Consider the following 23,730-nt stretch of genomic DNA (forward strand, 5'->3'; position numbering starts at 1 on the left):
AAAAAAAAAAAAAAAAAAAAAAGAAAAGAAAAAGAAAAAGAAAGAAATATTTTAAAACCGAAACTTATTAAAAAGCCAAAGTCAGCCAGAATCTAAGATACCAAGTAATTCTGACGGTTAGGGTCATTGGAAAGTACTTAACAAGATTATCTGGCTTTCAAGAAAGTAAGAATAGACTTTCAGATTTGAAGCTGCACAAATAGATTAAAAATTTCAGTTCAACAGCTTCCTCTGGTAGCCTGAATATACAGCAAGAACTTTATCATAAATGACAGATATTACCCAACAGACACTAGGGATAAAACAAACTTTAAGTTATTTTTCAGTTTCTGCTGAAATTGGTTGTTCAAAGTACTTATTACTACTGTTAAGCTGAAAAGGCCAGTTATAAAATTACAGTTTCAACCTTTGCATGGGTGAATTTGGGTTAGATACTAACAGAAATTTGAGGGAAGGAGAATTAACAGTATAACTATATTCCTTCTGAGGCATTCAACTGTGATTGATATCCTTGGAAATTACTTAAAAAGAAACCTATGCTTTGTCAGAACTTGACATGTCAGAGCTCTGGTTAGCCTGAGATAAATACAAGAACCTAGGGGTTTGAAGTAATGAAGGGTTAACTCAGGGTAATGCAAACTTTCAGAAAAAGATACAGAATGCAACTCCTGATTTCAACTGGAAAAGGGAAACATGTTTATGCTTTAAAAACTCTTTTAAAAAAGGAGACTGAGAGCAGGATATGGGTCTTCTTAAAAATCTAAATCTCAGGTACAAAACTAAATTCATTATCTTTCCCCCAATCTTATGGCTCCTGTATTTTCTGTCCTAGTAAATAACAACTGTGAAAGAAAAATAATGGACACCCAAACATATCAGGTCCAAATCCCTGGAACCTGTAAATGTGACCTTATTTGGAAGAGGTCTCTGCGGATGTGATTAAACTATAAATCCTGAGATGAGTAAACTACCCTGGATTCTCTGGAAGGGCCATAAATTCAATCACATATACCATATATAAGAGGAAGGCAGAGGGAGATTTGACACTTACAGAAGAGACAAGACAGTGACAGCACAGAGAGAGTTGTAGATTTTGGCCTTGAAGACAAGAGTGATGCAGTCACAAGCCAAAGCATGCTAGCAGCAACCACCAGGAGCTGGAAAAGGCAGAGAATGGATTGTCCACTAGAGCATCTGGAGGGACACCAGCCCTACCAACACCTTGATTTCAGCCCGGCAATACTGATTAAGGATTTCTGGCCTCCAGACCTGTGAGAAAACAAATTTCTGTTCTTTTAAGCCAACAAGGTTGTGGCAATTTATTACAACAGCCACAGGAAACTAATACAGCCAGCAACACTGTCCAACCTCTTCTCCTCCAAGCAAGATGCCTCAGTAACAGGTCATCTTGTCCCCCATATCCCAGTTCATTCACCAAGATGCCTCCAGGAGAAAACTCTCTATTGTAAATACTTGAGCAAATGCCTCACTTGCAAAAAACCCATTCCCTCCAGAAATTCCAAACTCCATAACATTGCACTGAACACCTGCCACATTCTGACCCCCGGCTATGTCTCCAGCTGCACCTCTATCCATATTATTTCTTACAGTCTTTGCTTCCAGACACCAGATTCTTTGCAGTCCCTCAAAGGAATCCTGCCTCACACTTCTCTACATTTACATTTTACCCAGAACATTCTCTTTCCCAAAATTTCCACACCAACCCCTTTCCTACTAGGAAATGAGAATTCCTCTTTCAGCCTCTCTCCATGGCTCTGTCCTAGCATGTAGCACTGATTATTTCCCCAGGTGCCCCATCATACTCTACACGAATCTATATCACAAACTGCACAGCTACTATTTATTTACTAAGTGCCAGGCGCTGAGCTGGGCATTTAAATAAATCATTTCACTTAACCCTCACCATAATCATACCAAGTAGCAATTATTAGCAGGATCCATTTTCCAAATAAATTAATCAAATGCAGAGAGGTTAAATAAAGTGGCCAAAGTCACAGAAAAGGCAAACACTTGGAGGCTGTTTTGCAAATCTTCTATTGATTTCTGAATTTGATTTTGATTTTTGATGTCTGTATTTGTTACGCTATTCATCTATATCATTGAGAACAAAATGAAATGAGCTGCAAATAATGTTATTATTTAGCATCATTTCATAGGCTCTACAGAGAAAGATATAAAGTAAAAATTAGGCAGTACTGGAAAGAGAAAAATTAAGTTACTTTACTTGCAGAAGATTTAATTTTGTACACAAAAAAAGCAAGAGAATTAACAAAAGCTTTTTAAATTAGTAAGATAATTCAGTAGAGTGATTGGAAGCTTGATGAATACATAATAGTCAATAATTTTCTTGGGTATCAACTGCTAATAATCATTCTATCCAACTAGGCTGTTTAGTAGTTATATGTTGCCTTCAATAGCTGAAGTATGTGAGCTATGCAGCTCTCACTATAACCTCACTCCAAAATAGCATGTTACCAAGAAAGCAAGTCTCAGGCCAAATTGTGCCAAAGTGACAAATATTCATTACTAAGAAGAACTCAAAACAGTCACACAATGTACTCCATCAGTTTAATCAACTTCCAGCTCTCTGTTCTTTCAGACACTCTAAATAGCACCTTCAGGCAGATGTGACAATATTCTGTTGACAATATCTAACTTTCTGGTCAGATAAGCGTAGCGAATTCTCTAAACATTTATACCCATTACCTAAGGCGTCCCTAGGCCTACTGCACCACTCTACAGGGCATAACCCCGAGTCACTAGGCATGTATCTCCTGTTCACATGTGCAATATGTCTAGCTAATCCACGTATCTTTTTTATAACAGCTTTATTCAGATATAAATGACATACTATAAAATTTGCCCTTTTAAAGTGTACCATCCAGTGGTCGATAGTATATTCAGAGTTGTGCAACTATTACCACTATCTAATTTCAGAACATTTTCCTCTCTCCTCCCACCAAAAACACCCTGAACCCATCAAAAATCACACCCTATTCAACTTCCCCCAGCCCCTGGTAACCACTAATCTTTCTGTCTCCATGTATTTGCCTATTCAGAGCATTTCATGTAAATAGAATCATGATCATATACAATATGTGCTCTTTTTGTGACTAGCTTCTTTCGATTACATGATGTTTTGAAGATTCAGTCACGTTGTAGTATGTGTCAGTACTTCATTCTGTTTTATTGCCAAATCATATTCTATTGCAGGGATACACCACTTTGGTTCATCAATTCTTAGATATTTGGGTTGTTTCTATTTTTGGCTATTGTCAATAATACTGCAATGAAGACTTGAACAAGTTTTTATACAGACATATGGCTTCATTTCTCTGGGGTATATACCTAACAGAATTGCTGGGTCCTAATGGTAACACTATTTTTAAAATCTGAAAAAAAACTGCCAAACTATTTACCAAAGTGACTGCATTGCATTACATTCCTACCAGCAATATATAATTGTTCCAATTTCTCCACATCCTCTCCAGTGTTATTGTCAGTCTTTTTTTTTATAACCGTATAGTGGTATGAAGTAGTCAGTCCACATATCTGATCACCATATGTTTTATCAGTTTGTTTTTTTTAAGTCTAACATCCATAGTAATTACAGAACGCTCTGGTGTTGATAAAGGGTAAAGATAGTATAACAGTTAGGAGTAGCCACTTCCAGAGCATGAGCTACTGATTAAACTTCCAATGCTAACTCACCACACCCAAAGTATATAGAACTGATTAGGATCCTTGAGATTTAACTCTACAGTCTAACACACACATCTACATGACACTCTCTGCTGAAATATTTTAAAGTAAATTACAGAACAGATATCATCAACCAGAATCAATGAAAAAAACATGAAGAAAATGTAACATACTATTTTAAAATTTTGGCATACAGGATACTTTCTAAGTTTTATACAAAGCCTAGAGAAAAAATTAATTTATATGATAATGAATGTATTTTAAACTTATATACAGAAAATGATATAATAATTAAACTCAAAATACAACATTTGTTACATATATCATATATAAGAATGTTAAGGCTATAAATATACAAAGCATTCTCTAAATTAATGAGAAAAAAGTATAAGCACCCCAAAAGAAAAATGACTTCAAGAAGTGATGTGGCATTTTATAAGAGGAAGAAATATACTTGGTCACTCACATTTTAAATAAAGTTCATCCTGAATAAATGAGTAATGACATACAAATAAAATAAATAATAAGATAATACTCTACTATGAGACAGACAAATATTAGCTGCATGAATAGAACTCATTTAGTTGTAAGTTACAGAAGAAAAGGGAAATTTATGGTGAAAATACAGATATTTTATAGAGCCCAGACTCAGGCATGTAGCTGACCCTGTGAGAAGAACAAAAACAAGGACAGAAACATCAAAACTCTTTTTCTGCATGCATGTATTATCTATTTCAATCTTTTTTAAAAAACTACTTCCTCTAGTTCTCTGAACTACATGGTGGGAAACATAGATGCTGATATTGTTTGGCTCTATGTCCCCACCCAAATCTCATGTAGAATTGTAATCCTCAATGTTGGAGGAGGGGCTGGGTGGGAGGTGATTGGATCACAGAGGCAGTCCTCCCCCTTCTGTTCTTGTGATAGTGAGTGAGTTCTCAGGAGATCTGGTTGTTTAAAAGTGTGTAGCACTTCCCCCTTCTCTCTCTCTCCTGCTCCACCATGTAAAGATGTGCCTGCCTCCCCTTGTGCCTTCCACCATGATTGAAAGTTTGCGGAGGCCTCCCCAGCTATGCTACCTGTACAGCATACAGAATGGTGAGCCAATTAAATCTCATTTCTTCATAAATTACCCAGTCTCAGGTAGTTCTTTACAGCAATGCGAGAACAGGCTAGTATAGATGCCTGGGGTTATTAGCTTCATATTTTATAATTCTGGCACCCAAGAAGAGTCTGTCACCTTTTCCCCACTTCATTAACATCACCAGATCTCATGAACTTGTCATCACCTGGTAGGGTGCCACCTCTGAACAGTCATTACAACTGGGAACCACCAGCTCCATCATTTACTAGCTGTGTAAACTAAAACTCTCTAGGCTTCAGTTTTCTTATCTGTGAAAAGGAGATGATCATAGTATCCTACTCATAGAGTTGTTTGAGGAGTAAGTTAGTAAATATAAAGCACTTAGAGCAAACTCAGCATATAGTAAATATTAGAAAAACTACCTAGAGGCAAAGGCAAAGAGAATAATGTAGAGTGGATATGCAATGCCCTAATTAAGTGACAAAGTCCTAAACTGTGATTAAGGAAAAAGGTCAAATTCATTCGAAAACATTCATTCATGCTTGCTTTCAACACAGATGTACTGGGCATGTTATATTATGTGCCAGGCATTACAACAGTAGTGTATGGGAATAGTTAAGCCCTGATCTCAAGTCCAATTTGTAGAAGAAAGAAGAGATGTAATGTGAGCCTAAGGCTGCTCCTCCAAGTTCCTTTTGCCTTCTATGAAATTAAAAGGGGCCGAAGAGCCTCCTGGTAAAATGAAAAATGAATCCTCTTGATATCTTTTTAAGTTTATACTGTTGGCCCAGCTGGGGTCTGGTGGAAGGAATATATAATAGGAAACTCTGAGAGGAATTTCTTTACAAAAGAAGGTGGAGTCAGATGGGAGACCCAGATTCAGAGACAAAGACAGGCCCACACAGTCTGGAGCCTGGAACTGTGGGGTGTGTGCCCACAGAGCAAAAAAGTTGTGAATATATGGATTTAAAGACATGATGACACCTAGGGAGTCTTTAGAAAGGAGGACTCCTGCTGAGACTGAACCTAGAAGGACCACATAGAACCACAAAGATCTGGTAAATCAACAGAGACAAGCACCAGGAGGCAGTGAGCAGAGTTATACACAGAGTTACAGGGACAGCAGACAGCAAGGCCTCATGCCAGGCCCTGTAGCAATAGGGCATTACCGCAACTTCCCAGTGGCACTGTCAACAGCGACGTTTTAACAACAGCAGTGAAGGCTCCATGGAGGCAGACAGATAGGAAGAGGGGTGTATTGAGAACACAGCTGAGATCATTCCCTTGGAGAGATGCTCTCCAGGCAGGGGGTACTAGACCTGCAAAGCAGCAGCTAGTTTCAGGTTTTAATATCTGGAGCCAAAATCCAAGGGAAAAAACTCAACTTCCATCTTACCTAAGTCATTGTAAAAAAAAAAATGAATGGAAATATGCCTCATATACCTCTAAATAAATGCACAAAGAGATATCTGCTTGGCCTGACCTATAGCTGGGTAAGAAAGTTGGGGTGATTTGTACTTTCTCCTTTGCTCTTTTCAACATAGTTTGGTTTGGGTTTTTTTTGTATACTTTTACAATTTTATCTTCATGAAGTGATCCGCATTTCAGCTCACTTGCTAACAGCTAAGTGGACAATGAACTTCCAAATATTTTACACAATTAGCTAGATTAATAGACTATTAATCACTGAATGAAACAGGCATTGGCAATTGCTTAGCCATGTCTCCTTCATCCTGCCTTTTTACAATTGATTTTTTTTCAACTCAATTAATACTATACTCTTTCTGGCCTTCAAGTCTTCCAGCCATGGTTCCTGTTCATATGTGATACGCTTTTCTTCCACTAGCTTTCCTTTCTTCAACTATGTATTGAATAAATAATTATCAAGCACTTTCTATATGCAATACACTGGACTAGAAGCTAAGTGGGATGCAAAGCTGAATAAGACATGATTCTTATCTTATGAGAGTTTACAGTTTAATAGCTATCTGACACTCATTCAAATGTTTATTCAACCAGCATTACGTTATTAAGTGCCAGATAAAGGATTTGGTGTTGGAGACCATGATATGAACACACTGGTCTCCAGGCCCTAGATTATTTACATTGCATTAAGGGGACAGATTTGTAAACAAATACGTGCAGTGAAATGTGGAATATGCATAATAAATAAACTCACTACAGATTAGAGAAAGGGAGGGGTGGACAATTCAATCTGAAGGATCAGGAAAAGTCTTTATAGTATGAATGATGCTTGAACTATCGGCAGAGTCCATCAGGTGAGATAACAACGTGAGGCCGAACTGTTCCTACCAGAGAGAACCACAGTGTGAACATCATGGTTTTCTCAGGAAATGCAGGAGTCTGAAGTGACTTAGAGTTTAGGAAAGAGTTTAGAGGCAAAAGGGGAGAAGGGGAGGGTAGTGGGACATGGAGAGACAGAGATGAGGCTGAAAATTTAAGTCGGGGTTTGCAAGATCCTGATGACTCATTATACAGGCAACTAGAGGGTCTTAAACAAGGGAGTAATAGTGTGGTGTCATTTGCCCTTTTTGAGTACAACTCTACCAGCTCAAAGTAGAGGATTCCTGGCGAGGAGGAGGAGGTTGGCCAGAGATTGTGAGGCTGGAAGAATCAAGGAACTAGTGCATAGTCTTTGCATGGGTCAGACTGGCCTGGACCTAGTTAGCAGAATGGTCAGCCATGTGAAAGAGACAATATGGAAGTAGAAGGAATGGGAGGGTGAGGCCTGAGGCTCAACTGACAGAAGTTTTACTGGGGTATTGGGGGCTAGAGAAAATGATGGGGAGAACTTAGTCCCTTGTAGGAAAGCAACCTAAAATTTTCAGGAGCGTCCAGAAGTAGTTGGCAAAACCTCTGAAGCAATTTTGATGGTGCTTCTTGTTGACAATAGCTGGTTTAGACCATGCTGTCAAAATGAAAATGACACAACCCCACAATAGTTGCATTTTTAAAATCACAGCATTTTATATATGTGCTGGAAATAATATTCATCAGTCATCATCATCATCACTTTGTATTACCATTTATTGACCTCACTGAAACAAAGTGGCTTTGTAATTTTCTCTTTTTTTCTAATTTTATAGTTATAGCCACTAATGAGGTATGTTTCTCTGGAAATACTTGATGTAATCAGGGATGACAACATTTTAGGCTAAATATAATCAACTGAGCACTTAGATACTACAGCTGTTGCAAGCACTTAGGAAATTACTTAGGCCATCCAAAGAAACTTTATAGCCAGACAAATGTAGGAAAGACATGATTTATGGATAGTGAGTTGACTTAAGTAAACTTGCTCATTTTTAACTTGAACATGTGTAAACAAGTTCTGTCTTTTCCTTTTTTTATAGAAAGCATTGTTTTCCATCTTCTCATCCTTGACACTTTTCTTCAGTTGGATTTTGGCTTTTCTAAAATTTTGTTTTGCATTGTGTGGCACAAAATTTAAATTAGTGATTAAAAATACACAGTCTGGAAGAAGTACATCGGCACATAAACAAAGTTTTGCTTCCTCAAGTGGCCAGGCCACCAAACAGCTCTTCTTACCCTAGATTATACCCAAGTGAAACCATCATGTGCTGCTGCACTTTATTAGTTCACCAAGTACTTTAAGAAATATTATTCCCCAAGACAAAAATTTTCCTTGAGTAAAAGATACGTTTACTTATTTTTCTACTTAGGTATTTTATATAGGATATCACACATGCAAATTATATTCTTTTTTGCATTGTATTCATACCCAGATTAAGCAAATTATCTGTTAACATTTATATATATATATATATATATATATATATTTTTTTTTTTTTTTTTTTTTTTTTGAGAGAGAGAGTCTCACCCTGTCACCCAACCTGGAGTGCAGTGGCATAGTTTCAGGTCACTGCAACTTCTGCCTTCTGGGTTGAAGAGATTCTCCTGCCTTGTCCTGCCAAGTATCTGGGATTATGGGCCGCTACCACCATACCTGGCTGACTTTTGTATTTTTTAGTAGAGATGGGGTTTTACCCTGTTGTCCAGGCTGATTTCAAACTCCCAACGTCAAATGATCCACCCACCTTGGTCTCCCAAAGTGCTGGAATTATAGGCATGAGTCACTGCACCTGGCCAAATTATCTGTCAATATTTAGCAGGTACTGTGGCCACTTCTAAAATTAGCTTTGCTCTGCTTGAGGACAATCTGTTTTAATTTAAATTTATTTGTTTATCATTTCTTCACAAATAAAACTTTGTAGAACATTATATAAACAAAGATTAAATAATTCTATTTTTACTGAACAGCAAAATCAGGCATTTTAATGTTTTCACTATGTGGATAAACTAATTTTTTTTTTTTTTTTTTTTTGAGATGGAGTTTTCACTCTTGTTGCCCAGGCTGGAATGCAATGGCACGAACTCGGCTCACCACAACCTCCGCTTCCCAGGTTCAAGTGATTCTCCTGCCTCAGCCTCTCTAGTAGCTGGGATTACAGGCAGGCGTCACCACGCTGGGCTAATTTTGTACTTTCAGTAGAGACAGGGTTCCTCCATATTGGTCAGGCTGGTCTCAAACTCCCAACCTCATGTGATCTGCCCGCCTCAGCCTCCCAAAGTGCTGGGATTACAGGCATGAGCCACCTCGCCTGGGAAATATAAACTAATATTTTTAAGGGTATAAACATATTCAAATTTATAGATATCCACATTCATTCTTCCAATCTATCAAGTGGCAAACATTTACTGAAAACCTTTCATGTGCAAAGCACAAAATCTGGTTTTGCAATAATCAATGATAAAACAAATAGGTATTTTTAAACTTGGTTGGGGAGATAGGCGTGCAAAAACCTAAAAATTTTTAAGTCAATATAGAACAAAAAGAATGCACAAGAAATGTTGTCTGGGAACTCCAAGGAAGCAACAATTAATTTCAATTTCAAGAATCTAGTAAAATAACACAAATTGCACTGAGTGAGGTAAATCTTGACAACCAAGCAAGGAGAGCTGCAAATAGGGGAAAGGCTTCTCAGGCTGTAGGAAAGTACCAACAAGGGTGGGGAAAGGGAAGATACAAAGGAATGTGGGAATTAACACCTAGTCCACTTTGGCTGGTGCTCATGTCTGAGATGATACTGGGAAAGGAATCTGGGCAGGATGAGTAAGTACTCTGAACACATGCTGGTGTACTTGGACTTCACTCTGTAAACAAAGGGGACACGCTGAAACAGTGGAAGTTTCTGCAAAGAAAAATCATGTAATTCAACCTTTGTTTACAAAGCTAACTAAACATGTAAAGCTCACTACACATGTGAAGAAGAGGAAAAATGGTTACTTCTTGAACCAGAGTGGAGATAGCAGAAATGGAAAGGAGGTGACCGACACTTTGGAGAACGGAACAAGCAAGTCTTGGTGACTGATAAGGTGATTTTAAAAGTACTGAAACCATTCATAAAGCTTATGAAATATAGTAAGTCAAGCATTATAATGGTAGGGAAGTAATAGCATACATGACTCATAGTATTGGCTTATTTCATTTTGAAAGTCAACTGTTCCAGAAAGCCTAGTTAGCCCACACTCGGTGACAACTGATCAGAGGAAGCACACAAGACCGAATCCATCTGACATCTTTACTAAAAACTCTCTATTTGACAAAGAGACATAAATGATTTTTTTAAAGTAACATATTAGAAAAGTAAATTACTGAAAAGGCACAGATATCTATTCATATCAAACACTCTTCATTTCCATGAATACAATTTGTTACAGATTTCCATTGAGAGAAAAAACTAGAAGAGCAACAGCAGAACTTGACAACTCTTGGGGAGAATATTAAGGAAAATGAGGACATTGAAATAGCAAGTAGTTGGTATTAGAAATAATCTATCACAATAGTTCTTTAAAAAAAAAAAAAAAAAAAAAAAAAAAAACCTTAGACACTGGAATTAGAGCCTACATTTTTAAAGTCTCATGATCACACAAAGGTTTAAGAGCCTATGTCTAGAAAATCAAGTGTAATATGGCAACAAAGTTAAACTGTTTGGAGGAAATTAAGGTTTTCTAAATATATATTAATACTGTCAGAGATGTCTGAACCAGAGCAACTCCATCTTGAATAGGGGCTGGGTAAAATAAGGCTGAGACCTCCTGGGCTGCATTGCCAAGAGGTTAAGGCATTTAGTCACAGAATAAGATACAAGGTCAGCACAAGATACAGGTCATAAAGACCTTGCTGATAAAACAAGCTGTCATAATGAAGCTAACCAAAGCCCACCAAAACCAACATGGCAATGAGAGTGGCTTCTGGTCATCCTCACTACTACACTCCCACCAGCGCCATCACAGTTTACAAATGGCATGGTAACCTCAGAAAGTTACCCTATATATTCTAAAAAGGGGAGGCATGAATAATCCCCCCCTTTTTTAGCATATAATCAAGAAATAACCATAAAAATGGGCAACCGGCCGCCCTGGTGCTGCTCTGCCTATGGAGTAGCCCTTCTTTTAGTCCTTAACTTTCTTAATAAACTTGCTTTCACTTTACTGTATAGACTCACCCTGAATTCTTTCTTGCACGAGATCCAAGAACCCTCTCTTGGTGTCTGGGTTGGGACCCCTTTCCAGTAACAATACTACTCCTTTCCCTATTACTTTTTCTTCACAAACCTTCTTTATTTAAAAAACTCAAATATAATAAATTTTACTCTATATCTGTACTTGTTGTTCTGATTAAAATTAAAATTCATATATCAATATCATTTTAAATACAATAGAGGAATTGTCTATTTAAAGACATTCTGAGATAAATATTTTGAAAGTAAAATATCCTTTTTTGTTTATTTTATTAAACATAAATTATCACCACCTGGTTTAGCTGGTTTACAATGGGCTTTGACAATCACATTATTTCCTTAAACTGGAGTATGTCTCCATTTTATTTCAAGGTCCTGCTTCTCCAATCATAAAATTATGAACCTCCAAGTAATATCATAGGTCATCTTGACCAGAGACCTAACCTTTCTATAGGATCTAAGATCCAATGAAGTGGAATGATTGTCAAAGGTCACAGAGCTAGTTCCAGAAACAGACCAGATGCTGTTTCTTTGCTGAAGTGTTCCACAAGGAAGCAAGATGCCATATATATGACATTCCAATGGCACAGTGATTTAAGTGAAACAAAGAAATTAAAGCCATTATAAGACACATCTTAAGTTAAAAAATCAATCATCTTTTAGGTAGCATATTTCAAATTTTTCTCAAAAAAAATTTTTTAATTTACTAATTTAAATTATCAATTAAGAGAGAAGTTCACTAGTAACCTGATATTGATTATGTCTCCTTTCCTCAATGCCTACAAGGGGCTTTGGATGAAACCACTGACATAAAAATCAATTGTAATCAACTTTCTAATATCTCTGTTTCCATAATTAATTTGAGAGTGGAGATACCAAGATAAGTCAGATAATAAGCTACATCTAAAATCGTAGGTAATTGAGATGGGTTTAGCAAATACATTTATTATTCTGGTGTAGTTCTCACATTAGTCTTGCTTGCTCTCACTCTAGCGCGCGCTCTCTCTCTCTCTCTCTCTCTCTCTCTCATATTCTTTGCTTATAGCTTGGAAACATGAAAACCTATTTAAGACATGAATGAATAATGTTTGTGTTACTTTCAATTACCTGAAAAATCCACAAATAGTAGTACATTTAGATAAAAGAGTGCTCCTTTATAGGAGTACCTTTAGATAAAACAGGTTTGTAGGAATGCTCAGAGTTATAGGAGATGGATGCAATAAGGATCTGCAGACAGTGAGAATTTTATTTCTCAAAATGATTATAAAACCACTATTATGCTAAGGCGGAGATATGTGTTGGTTTCAACCAGTAATGGCAATTATAATCATATCTCTGGTTCATTACACTCTCTGACATTTGAGATCATTCTTAATAAAATTAATGTGTCACTTGTTACTTATTTTACATACACAGAGAGAGAGAGAGCATGAAGCTAATTAGCAAGGTAAGAAAAAATTGACTTTTACAAACTCATGCCACAATTCATATAGCTCAGAACAATGTACTGACATTGTTAATATCTAAGTAGTTATTTTATTTACATGAAATTCTGAAGAATGAATTTGCCATAAAGGGAAACTCTGGAATTAAGTATTAGTGAAAAACTAGCAAGTTAAACGGTGACTTTCCCAGTACTAAGAAAGCACTGGACTGAAATGGTAGGGCCTGAGGTCAATTCTCAACTCCACTGGTAAATTCAAATGTCACATAGTCAATTCAATGAACTTTTCTTACTTTTCATTTGCCCAGTCCATCACCTCTCTCTAGTATTTAGTTTTCATCTCACCCTGCCTGCTGATTTCTAGCTAAATTGTCTTCTCATTACTTAATTTCCCACATCTTCATTAGGTAACTCAGCACCAGAAAAAGATAAGAATCAATACTGGAAATAAAACATCACATGGTTCAAGTTTTATGCCACTCCTGTGAATTTCTCTACTCAAAGCTCTCAACAGTAGGGAACAGAAAAACAGGAAAGAATTCTGTATTTTGCATCCTCTGAGAAATGTTTCCTTTGTGGTAGAGTACTGTTGATATCATCTATTATAATTGCGTCTCCTAAGCTTTATAATTTTTTTTTTTAGTTACTAACACACTGATATTGACAGAAAAGAGTTCCACTCTTCAAGCCTACAATAAAGAATTTATGGAAGAACAACATAATATAGCTAATGGTCATAAGCATATGCTTAGGAATTAGACATATATGGATTAGGAACCCACCTTTGCCACTTACTAGATATGTGACTCTGACCAAACTACTTATACTCTCTCTAAACCTCAATTTCTTCACTCGTAAAACAGGACATAACATCACCTCTTTTCAGAATGGCAAAGATTGAATTAGCCCACATTAACCACTGTATACATTGTCTGACAAAGAGTTAGATTTTGAGATTAATTTTTTTAAAAAAAAGATGGCAAATGTCCAAAAGTTGCATGCTTCTTGGCTTCATTGAAACAGCTTATATTTGAATTCCTTTACTGTCTAATAAATAGAAATATTTGCTGGGAACTATCAATGATATTTTGTTTCTTCAGAGTTTCAGAAAATCAGCTGACAATTCCCTCAGAAGGTCTGCAGCATTATTCTTCACAGAATAAACCTGACAAAAAACCTCACAATTTGAACAAGAATGTCTGGTAGCTAATGGTCCTGGCTGGAGAGGCATTAACACTGAAAGATGTCATTAAGTTTGCCAACATTAAGGTATTGTGTATCAGGGAGTGAATATAGGTCCCTGGGGCAGGCATCTTTTAAATACATCCTATTTTATTAGGGGCAATAAATACTTGCCTTCCCTCAGCCCGTGTTGGCAACTACTGCAGTATCTGTTTTATCATGTCCAACACGAAAGAGCTGTCTTAAATATCAGCCCATTGATTTTATTGGGCAGATACAAGAACGTTCTTTGGTTCTAAAACTTGATTATTACAGCAGACTACCTCCTACCTGTCAAATCCCACATGACCGATTGTGTCTTGGCAGAAGTGGGCCTATGGGGTGGAATCTGTAGAAACTGAGTGTGCATTTATAAATCCACACTACTCTAACCACTGTTTTATTCTACACTCTCTCCACATTGAATTAATCAGCATGGGATAACATGCAGCTTTATCACTGTCACCTTGGTTCTATGTTTCTATGACTCCCCAAATTGACTGTAAATTTTCCAAAGTACAGATACCTTATTCTATGTTGTGTGTGCCACACAGTAAAATGCTGAAGAAACTGGGATAAGACTAGTAGCTACTTAGCGCTTTTCTTGTGACAGGCTGGACATTGTACAGACTTTATTTCATTTACTTATCCAACAACCTTGAAATTTTGGTTTTTAAATCATTTCTGTGTTACAGATTAGGAAATGAGGTTCCAAAAGTTTAAACAGGTTACCCAAAATAACATTCCAAAAAGGGATAAAAATGAGATTTAAAGACATCTGTCTGATTTCTAATTCCATTTTCTTGCTGCTATACTCTGCTGCCTCAAATTCTCATTAATCTCTAAATGCAACGTTCTTATGGTAATAAAAGTATTTAGAAAAGTGCAGCCAGTAGCTTAGCCTTGATTCTGCGTACTTAAATAGGAATGGGATGGAAGTAACCAAAACAAGCTAAATAAGTTAAATAAATATAGTACAACCATATAATAGAATACTGCACAGACATGGAAGGTTATGTTTCCAAAGACTAATAGCAACAACATATTCATGATATAATATTAATAGAAAAGTATAGAAGAAATATTGTATAGAGTATACAATTATATTCCATATTATATACACACAATTAATATATTACATATTGTATTATATATTATATATGTGTGTATATATTAATATACACAGAGAGAGAATATAAATGTGATGCTATATATGAGACAGAAATGAACTCATTTGCTCATAGTCTGATGGAATAGTGAAGGATTTTAATTTTTTTATTATCCTTTTGTAATCATCAAGTGCTTAACTAATGTCACAGCAGTGTTTTATCTCACTTACATGTATTAACTTACTTAATCCTCAAAGAAACTATAAGAAGTAGGGGCTATTATTATCCCCACTTTACAGATGAGGAAACTGAGGAACAGATGTTTCAGAGATATTAAGCGGTAGAGCTAATCTACCCCTACACCACATTCCTCAACGCTAAACAAAACTGGCTTTCAAACAGGCTAAGAACTGGATGAAATCTCTTTGAAAGGAATTGTATTTCTTCTCAGCCTTGAGTAAACTCAAATAGGGGATGTAGGCTTCTGCCTGTTACAACACAAATAACAGACCTAAAGGAGCACAGCTATTACCACCCTCTCCTGTGGGATCCTGTCCTTTAAACTGCTTCTAGACTAGCATTCTCCACATACCAGGGCTGTTTTAGAACCCCTCAGGCCCTGAATGCTAAAAAACACAAGCAAACTAAAATATTGGTGGAACAACAATGTTAAATAAGGTGTTTCTCTGAAAAAATATATATATATACCAGGGCAACTCTCACATTAAGACTTCAACGCCACAGTTCAGAAAGTTCCCAGGACAAATTTTACTGAAACTCTGGGACTAAGACAAACCTAAATGTGATCAAAAAAGGCACTATGGGATGACTACAATCTTGAACCGCAGGATCTCAGCAGCTGCAGAGACAGAATAGGATGTTACGGCCTACAACAACTTTACCCTCCGTCTACCTGTCATATGGCTCATTCACAGCACAGCAGGCAGTCTAATATTCCTAGCTTATATAACTTAATTTATCAGCTGACAACCTATTTACATAGTACCTTCAAATTTTTTGTCTGACTAAAGAAAGGTAAAGTGTGCTAAGAGATGAACCAATGTGGACTAAGGTAGAGCCTCCAACTGTTGTGTTTGAACACTTTGATTCCTTTCACCACAGATCATTAGAACAGCACAGGTATCTACCTGAAACAGCCAACTCCAAAAAGGCTCAGACGCTCTCTCTCGGAATGTAACTTTGTTTTCACAGGTGGTCAGTTAATAACTAAGTGTAGCTGGACTTGTAACATGTAAACTTGCAAAGGATATGCCACCAGTGGATTGAGAAACAGGGAAAGAAAAATACAACTTCAAAGTAAGAGAAGAATAAAGGTGTAGAGAGGACCACATGAAAAGCAGAGGGAGAAATTTAAAAGTATATAAGTTCCTACTGCAATATAATTGCTATCACAACTTTTATGGATTATAAAATCATACAACCCCACTTACTGCAGTAGAGAAGGAAGACCAGAGATAGTGCTGAACTTGACACTACCACTTCTAATACTGACAATCTAACAACAGTGTTATGAACTGAATGTTTGTGTCGCCCCAAAATTCATATGTTGATATCCTAACCCCCGATGTGATGATATTAGGAGGTTGGGCCTTTGGGAGATGATTAGGCCATGATGATGGTGCCCTTATGAATGGGAATAGTGTCCTAATGAAAGGAACCCCAGAGAGCTCTCTCACTCTCTGTAGGCCATGTGAAAGTGAGAAGTTGGCAGCCAGTAACCTGAAAAAAAGCTCTCACCAGAACCTGACTATGTAGGCACTCTGATTGCAGACATCCATCCTCGAGAACTGTGAGAAATAAATGTATGATGTTAATAAGTCACCTCATCTCTGGTACTTTATTATAATAGCCAGAACTGAACCAGACAAACAACAATAATTTTCTTTTATATATATTTTTTATAAAAAGTCCATAAACAGTGATGTGCAAGTATATATTTTAAAACAGGATCCCCAATAAAAAGCTGAATGTGTGTCTGTGTACAAAATTTGTTATATTTTACTGATATGTAGAGTATGTAGCTTGGCACACAATCTACAAATAGTAAGTTACATATAGTACTTCTATTATAAACTCCATAGAGCCAACTGATACCCACAGAATGCTTTCTTAAGTATAGATGACAAAAGGGTAAGTCAAGCACTGATTTGCTGTGTTTGCCAATTTCCATGGTGTAAATATTCCCACTATGGCTGATTTCAAGCTGCCAAGGTGGCATACATGAATTGGGAAGAGAACAGAAAGAAGCAAACCACTGAAGAATACTTTCAACGCACAGATTAAAAAATAGAGAATAGATGATTATAAAAAAAATAGATGACAGTAAAATGTAGTAAAGCAATTAGGAAGTTATAACCTTTCAGCATTTCTTACATTTATTTTTAATATAATTTAATATTGTTTATACAATTCAATTTTTAATAGTCACTTTACAACTGACTTACAAATTTCTGTTCCCAAACCCATTTAAGCTCCAGCACACCATCAAAAAGTATCTTCCTAACACCCTAGTAGGGTGGATATTACTAACTCAGATCAAGGACTATAGTCAGAGTCACTTACTCACGAAACCAGGAGATTAAAAGAATTAGTGTGTATAACCAGCACAGGGTGAACTTGTTAAGAGCTCAGATTCCTGGGTCCCATCTCTGGAGACTTTGATTCAATAGATCTGCTATGGGACCTAAGAATGATATTTTAACAGGAGAAACCCCCCTCCCCACATTAGACAATTTGGCTATAGAACCACAGCATCAAACATTTACTAACTACATATTCTGTGCCAAGCTCAGAATACAGTACATGGACATGAAAGAGACAAAACTTGTCCTCAAGGAGAGTAGAAAGACTAAGATTTGTAATATACCTATGACACTGGCACACCCCGGCTACTTTGGGACTAATCCAACTTAGGAGCACAGCCTAATTCAGAAAAGAAGGGGAAGGGAGGTAGGGCAGGGCAAAGAGCAGCACCTGTGTAGCCACAAAAGCAGGAGGAGTTTGGTTGTCCAGGATGAACGCTCACGCTTTGGGACTGTACCTTTTAGGAGTATTTTTTAGTCGTATTTATCTGGTATGCATTTTGGTCTATGGCAAGCACCTGTTTATTAGACTATATATAGTTGCTGGGTTCATGCAAGGAGTGATGGGAGATGAGGCAATAGACTTATACCAGGTCAGGAAGGGCTTTTTAGAATGCCTAGCACAAAGTAGGTACTCAAGCCTTTTCCACTTCATAGTCTTCCTTCCACTTTAATGTTTAAAGTCAGTATTGGCCGGGGGGCAGTGGCTCAGGCCTGTAATCCCAGCATTTTGGGAAGCCAAAGTGAGTGGATCACTTGAGGTCAAGAGTTCCAGACCAGCATGGTGAAATCCCATCTCCACTAAGAATACAAAAATTAGCTGGGCATGGTGGTAGGCACCTGTAATCTCAGCCACTCGAGAGGCTGAGGCAGGAGAATCACCTGAACCCAGGAAGTGGAGGTTGCAGTGAGCAGAGATCGCACCACTGCACTCCAGCCTGGGCCACGGAGTGAGATTCCATCTCAAATAAAAAAATAGTCCGTATTATCACCATTATAGGATTATTTCTGTGACAGGATGTACATTTGATACCTAACATACAAAGTCGAGAAATACACAATATTCTCACTGCTTTTATAATTGATAAGCTTACTTCTCAATCAGAGAAAATGGCGAAAATCAGTGAAATAGTGCAACAAATCAAGGACCCAAGGAAAACAGGAGATTACCGCATATTAGTTTTCCCAGTGAGTTTACCTAATTCTATAGTAATAAGCTTTCAGAACAAAATGGAAATATTACCTTAGTTTATCTCTCAAGGTTGTATCATTTCAGCTACAGGCATTTTTAGTTAATTAAGTAAGCTAATTAATTTAAAAATCTACAAATTTACACAATAAAGGAAAATGAATGCAAGAAGAGCCAGACAATGGGTAGAAGAGGAAGGAAGTCAAACAGCAGGAGCTTGCCTCTGTATAAATACATATAGAAAAGGGTACCTCCCACCCCCTTAACACACCAAATTTATAGCCACTACAAAACTTCCATGTACACTGTCCCATCTCTAATCCAAACCATGCCTATCCAGCTTGTCTCTGCCCAAGCCCCATCTCCCCTTTGTAATATATTCCAAGCACCCTATTCTACAATGGTCCTTTCCCTCCTCATGCATGAGCCTCATCTTTGAATTTAGCCCTGTTACCATATCTTATGTAATGTTTATCTCCCAATCAGATTTTACATTTTCAGAGAAGAGAATGTCTTTTGCATTTCTCATAGACCCTAGCATAAACATAGACATATAAAAGGCACTCAGACACTTGATGAATAAACAGACTAAATTATTTCCATGAATTATATTCAAGCTTCAATTGTTGATCTTTTCCACCTTCCCCAAAATGCAGATAAAAACTTCGCCATAAAACTTTTAATGATAGGGGACAGTGAAAGGAGGTGAAAGAAAGAAAGGAAAAGAAGAAAAGAAAAGAAAAGAAAAAAGAAAAGGAAAGGAAAGAGAAAAAAGAAAGAAAAAGAAAGAAAGAGAGAGAAAGAAAGAAAGAAAGAAAAGAGAAAAGAAAGAGAGAGAAAGAAAGAAAGAAAAGAAAAGAAAGGAGAGAGAGAAAGAAAGAATGAGAAAGAAAGAACCTATTCAAATCTGAGCTGCTTTTGAAGTGTTGGCAAATCCTCAGTCTCTGGTATAGTAAGGCAAGGGAATTCCTTACTCTGCCTGCCCATAGTAAAGCTTAGAGGCCTTCAACTGTGCCTTGTTGCTAAGTGAAATCCCCACAAACTTTCTACAAAACATGTTCTTGATGCACATTAAAGAAGATAGAGAAAGAGGGAACAGGTATCCCAATGCTGGTTCTATCCCTGTGTTATTTAACCAACTTATTGAAGTTCAAAAGAGAAAGACTTTTACAGAATTCCATACCTGAATCATACATAACACATTTATTCAACAAATGTTATTTCCAATATTATAATAATAGCTAACATTTTTGAAAACATGTTTTTGTTTCATGCATTGTGTAAGTGCTTTCACACATCACCTTGATAACACTCTATATAAGGAAAATACCATAATTATTCTTATTTTTGGAGATAAGAATGCTTAGACAGACTGAATAAGAACTTACTCCAAGATAGCAAGAACAAGTCACAAAGCTAGAATTTTACTTAGGTCTCTGATGCCAAAGCCCAAACTAAATCACCTTCTATGGTTACAAGATCCAACAAAACTCAAATATTTTTATTTTTGAATTTTAATGTATTAAAAATAAATTTAATCCACCTTTTCAGGAACTATTCCTGAACCTATTCCAAAGGCACTAACTTGAGTATTTAATTATGTTTCTGTTTGCCCAAAAGATGCTTTTTATCTCAAACTTATAGTAAATAGTAAGCTCAAACAATAGACTAAGCACTAGTGGCCCTGGCAGAGAGGCTTGACACTAAGTATTTGCATTCTCTTTCAGGAATTTTTTTTTTTCCTATTAGAAATCTTAAAAATTAAAAAAAAAATGTCAAAGCAATGTTATGAAAAAAAGCTGGAACAAGGGATTTCCAGGTGCCGAGGCAGCAAACTGAAACAAATTGCCCAGCACACTCACAGAAAACATGCATCAAAAAAGGGGCTCCATTAAACGTGGGCCCTACTGGCAGAATGACCAGTTTAGATATAATTTCCCTTAAAAAGCTCATGGAAAAATTCAGATTTGATTGACAATATTCTTTTATGTTCATTCCAAGTATAGGCCACATGCCATTTAGACTTTGCAGACTGTTGAGTAGAGGATAAGAACTCTAGTAATGCTATTATTGCAGGACTTTTGGCTATCCATTATCTGTATATACCAATAACTTCCCTCTAACATCCAAAACCAGCTTCAGAGAAAAGAAAAAGTCCTGTGAATTCTCTAAAGAGTTTTCCATACAGCTTCACCTGTTCCATTGACAGAAAAATCTCAGGCAGCACTTAAAACAGTGACAGCAATAAGGCAAGAGCTTAATGTTAGCTATCATTATCAGCATGATTATTTCCATAGTCCCAGATCAGTCTTAAGAGGCGGCAGAGCAAACCATCAGGTGATAGTTTCAGGGCTAAAGGCTGTCCTCTACCCTCAAATAATACTTCTACTAGGGTTGCTGGTGCTCGAATTTCCAGCCCCAGAAAAGAATTCCTTTGGCTTTAGGGTCAGTTTGTGAAAATGCAATGTCAAGATTGATGGAATTTTAAACTTATTTACATCAAGATTACCCAAATTTATTAGATTTCTTCAAGGCAAGTTTGCTAAGGAAAGGAAAGGGAGGATTTGAGGGCATAAAAACAATCTTAGGGCAAAAATGGATAAATGAGGAGGCAGTTTTCCAGTGAGACAGACCCAATTATGCAAACAAGGGAGTGGGCTTTAGGGTCAATATTAATTCGCAAACTAATGGCCAACACCAATTTAGCACCGTCGCTTATCTCCTTCTCAAAATCGTCCACAATATAGCAGTGATGTTGCTTTATTTACAGGGCAACTAACCGGAAGAACGTCAGGACAACGAGTTTGTAATTTACAGTCTCTGGACAGGGTTGAAAGTCAGCTTTTTTTTTTCCTTTTTTTAATTTTTTTAATTTTTTATTTTATTTTATTTTATTTATTTATTTATTTATTTTTGAGATGGAGTCTTGCGATGTCGCCCAGGCTGGAGTGCAGTGGCGCGATCTCGGCTCACTACAACCTCCACCTCCCGGGTTCAAGCGAGTCTCCTGTCTCAGCCTCCCAAGTAGCTGGGACTACAAGTGCCCGCCACCACGCCCAGCTAATTTTCTTATTTTCAGTAAAGACGGGGGTTTCACCATATTGGCCAGGCTGGTCTCGAACTCCTGACCTCGTGATCCGCCCGCCTCGGCCTCTCAAGGTGCTGGGAATACAGGCGTAAGCCACCGCGCCCGGCCAAGAGTCAGTTCTTACAAGCACTCAAATGTGTCTGGGCCCGAAAACAAAACAAAACAAAGTCGTGACTTCCCAGATCTTAGGTAAGGCAACATTCGTCTGCAAGGAGGGCCGAAATTTCTACCTATCAGGCAAAAGGCAAAAAGCCCGGAAGGGTGGGGGAGAAGCAAGCTGGATGGCTCCAGGAAGTGGGTGGGGAGAAAGCTGCCGACGTTGGAGCCAACCCTAGCAACAGAAGGTTTGCACACGCCTAGCAGAGGGAGTCCCGGGCCGAAGCGTGCAGCGGTCACGAGCGCTTTTGGCAGTGCTGTCCCCTTCGATTCCGATCATCACGCAACCATCTAGCCCGGGTTTGGGACGGAAAACAGGCTTGTAAATTGGGCGGCGGCCGGTGTTCTCGCAGCTGAGTCACAGCCCAGCCAACTTTTACAGCGTTTCCCAGAAAGAAAATAAAAAGTCCCAGTCCCGGAGCCCACCACTCGCTTCTAATTCCCACTCCCCTGTGTCACCTGACCCAGGATAACTCCAGCCCCATTGCTGAGATATTTCCCACTCATGGGGCAACTTCTCGCCCGCGCAAAGCCTCGTGGTACCCCGAGCGCTCTCCAAGTGCTACCAACCCCGCAGATAGGAGGGTAGGAGGGAGGCGAAGGGCTGCGTCCTCACCTGCAGGACACGGACACCTCCACTCGCGTGGCCGGGATGGCAGCGCTCAGCTGGTTCAAGTCCCCGATGCCCGCAGTGCTGGTGTAGCGGCTGTCCATATTGGGAGGAGGCGCCTTGGACTTGTCCGGCGCTCACAACCAGAGCTCGGGAGGACTGAGGGCTAGCTCCCGTCAGGCGGGGATGGGGGTTGAGGGTGGAGGCAGAAGAAGGAGGCGGAGGCAGCGCGCAGGATGGGGGAGGGAAGGGCGAGGCGGACTTCCGCGCAGAGCCACGAGGGAACCACGAGCCAGTACTGGGTGAAACTGACGCTGCCGGGGAAGTGGCGCGCGGGGCTCCCGGCTTCCCAGCCCCCTTCCGGCAGGCAGGAGCCCGGGCGGCGGACACAATCCGTGATCCCCTTCTGGCTGGAGGGGTCAGGCTTGGTGGACCCAGCAAGCAGCCTGATGTAGTAGGGGGCACCAGACGCAGACCCGTACCGTCCAGGACTGCAAGCCCTCGCCGGCTCTGCGAGCTTTTAGGTTTCGTCTCTACCTCTGCACACCCACACTCGCCTCCTGGGCCGCGACAGCTTCCTCCTGTCAATCAGGTGTGGACGGGAAGGTCTCGAAGTTTCCTCGCCTGAGTTGAAAGCTGGAGGTGGGGGTACCTCTGCCGGTTCCTAACTGCCCCGTTATAAGCCCCCCTCCTCCCTACAATTGGTTCTCACCTCGCCCTCGGAGCTCATGGGAGATCCCTCCGTCCCTCCTACTGTGCCCTCAGGCAGATGAGTCTGGTCCTAGCTTCTGGACTGCCTACCGTCGGCCTCTTAAGAGTTGGGGACGGTGGGGCATTGTGACGCTCTCCAAACCTTGGAACGCGGTGGCAAAGTGGCCGATCAATATATGGGACAGGTGGGGGCGGGGGACGGACTCTAAGGTGGAAAGAACAATAC

The 23,730-nt window shown here is 38.7% G+C and overlaps 1 protein-coding gene across 2 annotated transcripts in view; it reads right to left on the minus strand.

Moving 5' to 3' along the window:
* CPNE8 (copine 8) overlaps positions 1–22,994 on the minus strand; it is a 230,607-nt gene extending 207,613 nt beyond the window's left edge. Inside the window, exon 1 of one of the 2 annotated variants that reach the window (XM_025403626.1) lies at positions 22,800–22,994. In XM_025403626.1, coding sequence (XP_025259411.1) covers positions 22,800–22,897 — 98 coding nt within the window. In that variant the 5' untranslated portion in view covers positions 22,898–22,994. The remainder of the gene's footprint in view (positions 1–22,799) is intronic. The other variant, XM_025403627.1, reaches the window with a different exon arrangement.
* Positions 22,995–23,730: the final 736 nt, after the last annotated feature.

Source organism: Theropithecus gelada, chromosome 11, assembly GCF_003255815.1.
Source record: "Theropithecus gelada isolate Dixy chromosome 11, Tgel_1.0, whole genome shotgun sequence".
Taxonomy (NCBI): Eukaryota; Metazoa; Chordata; class Mammalia; order Primates; family Cercopithecidae; genus Theropithecus; species Theropithecus gelada.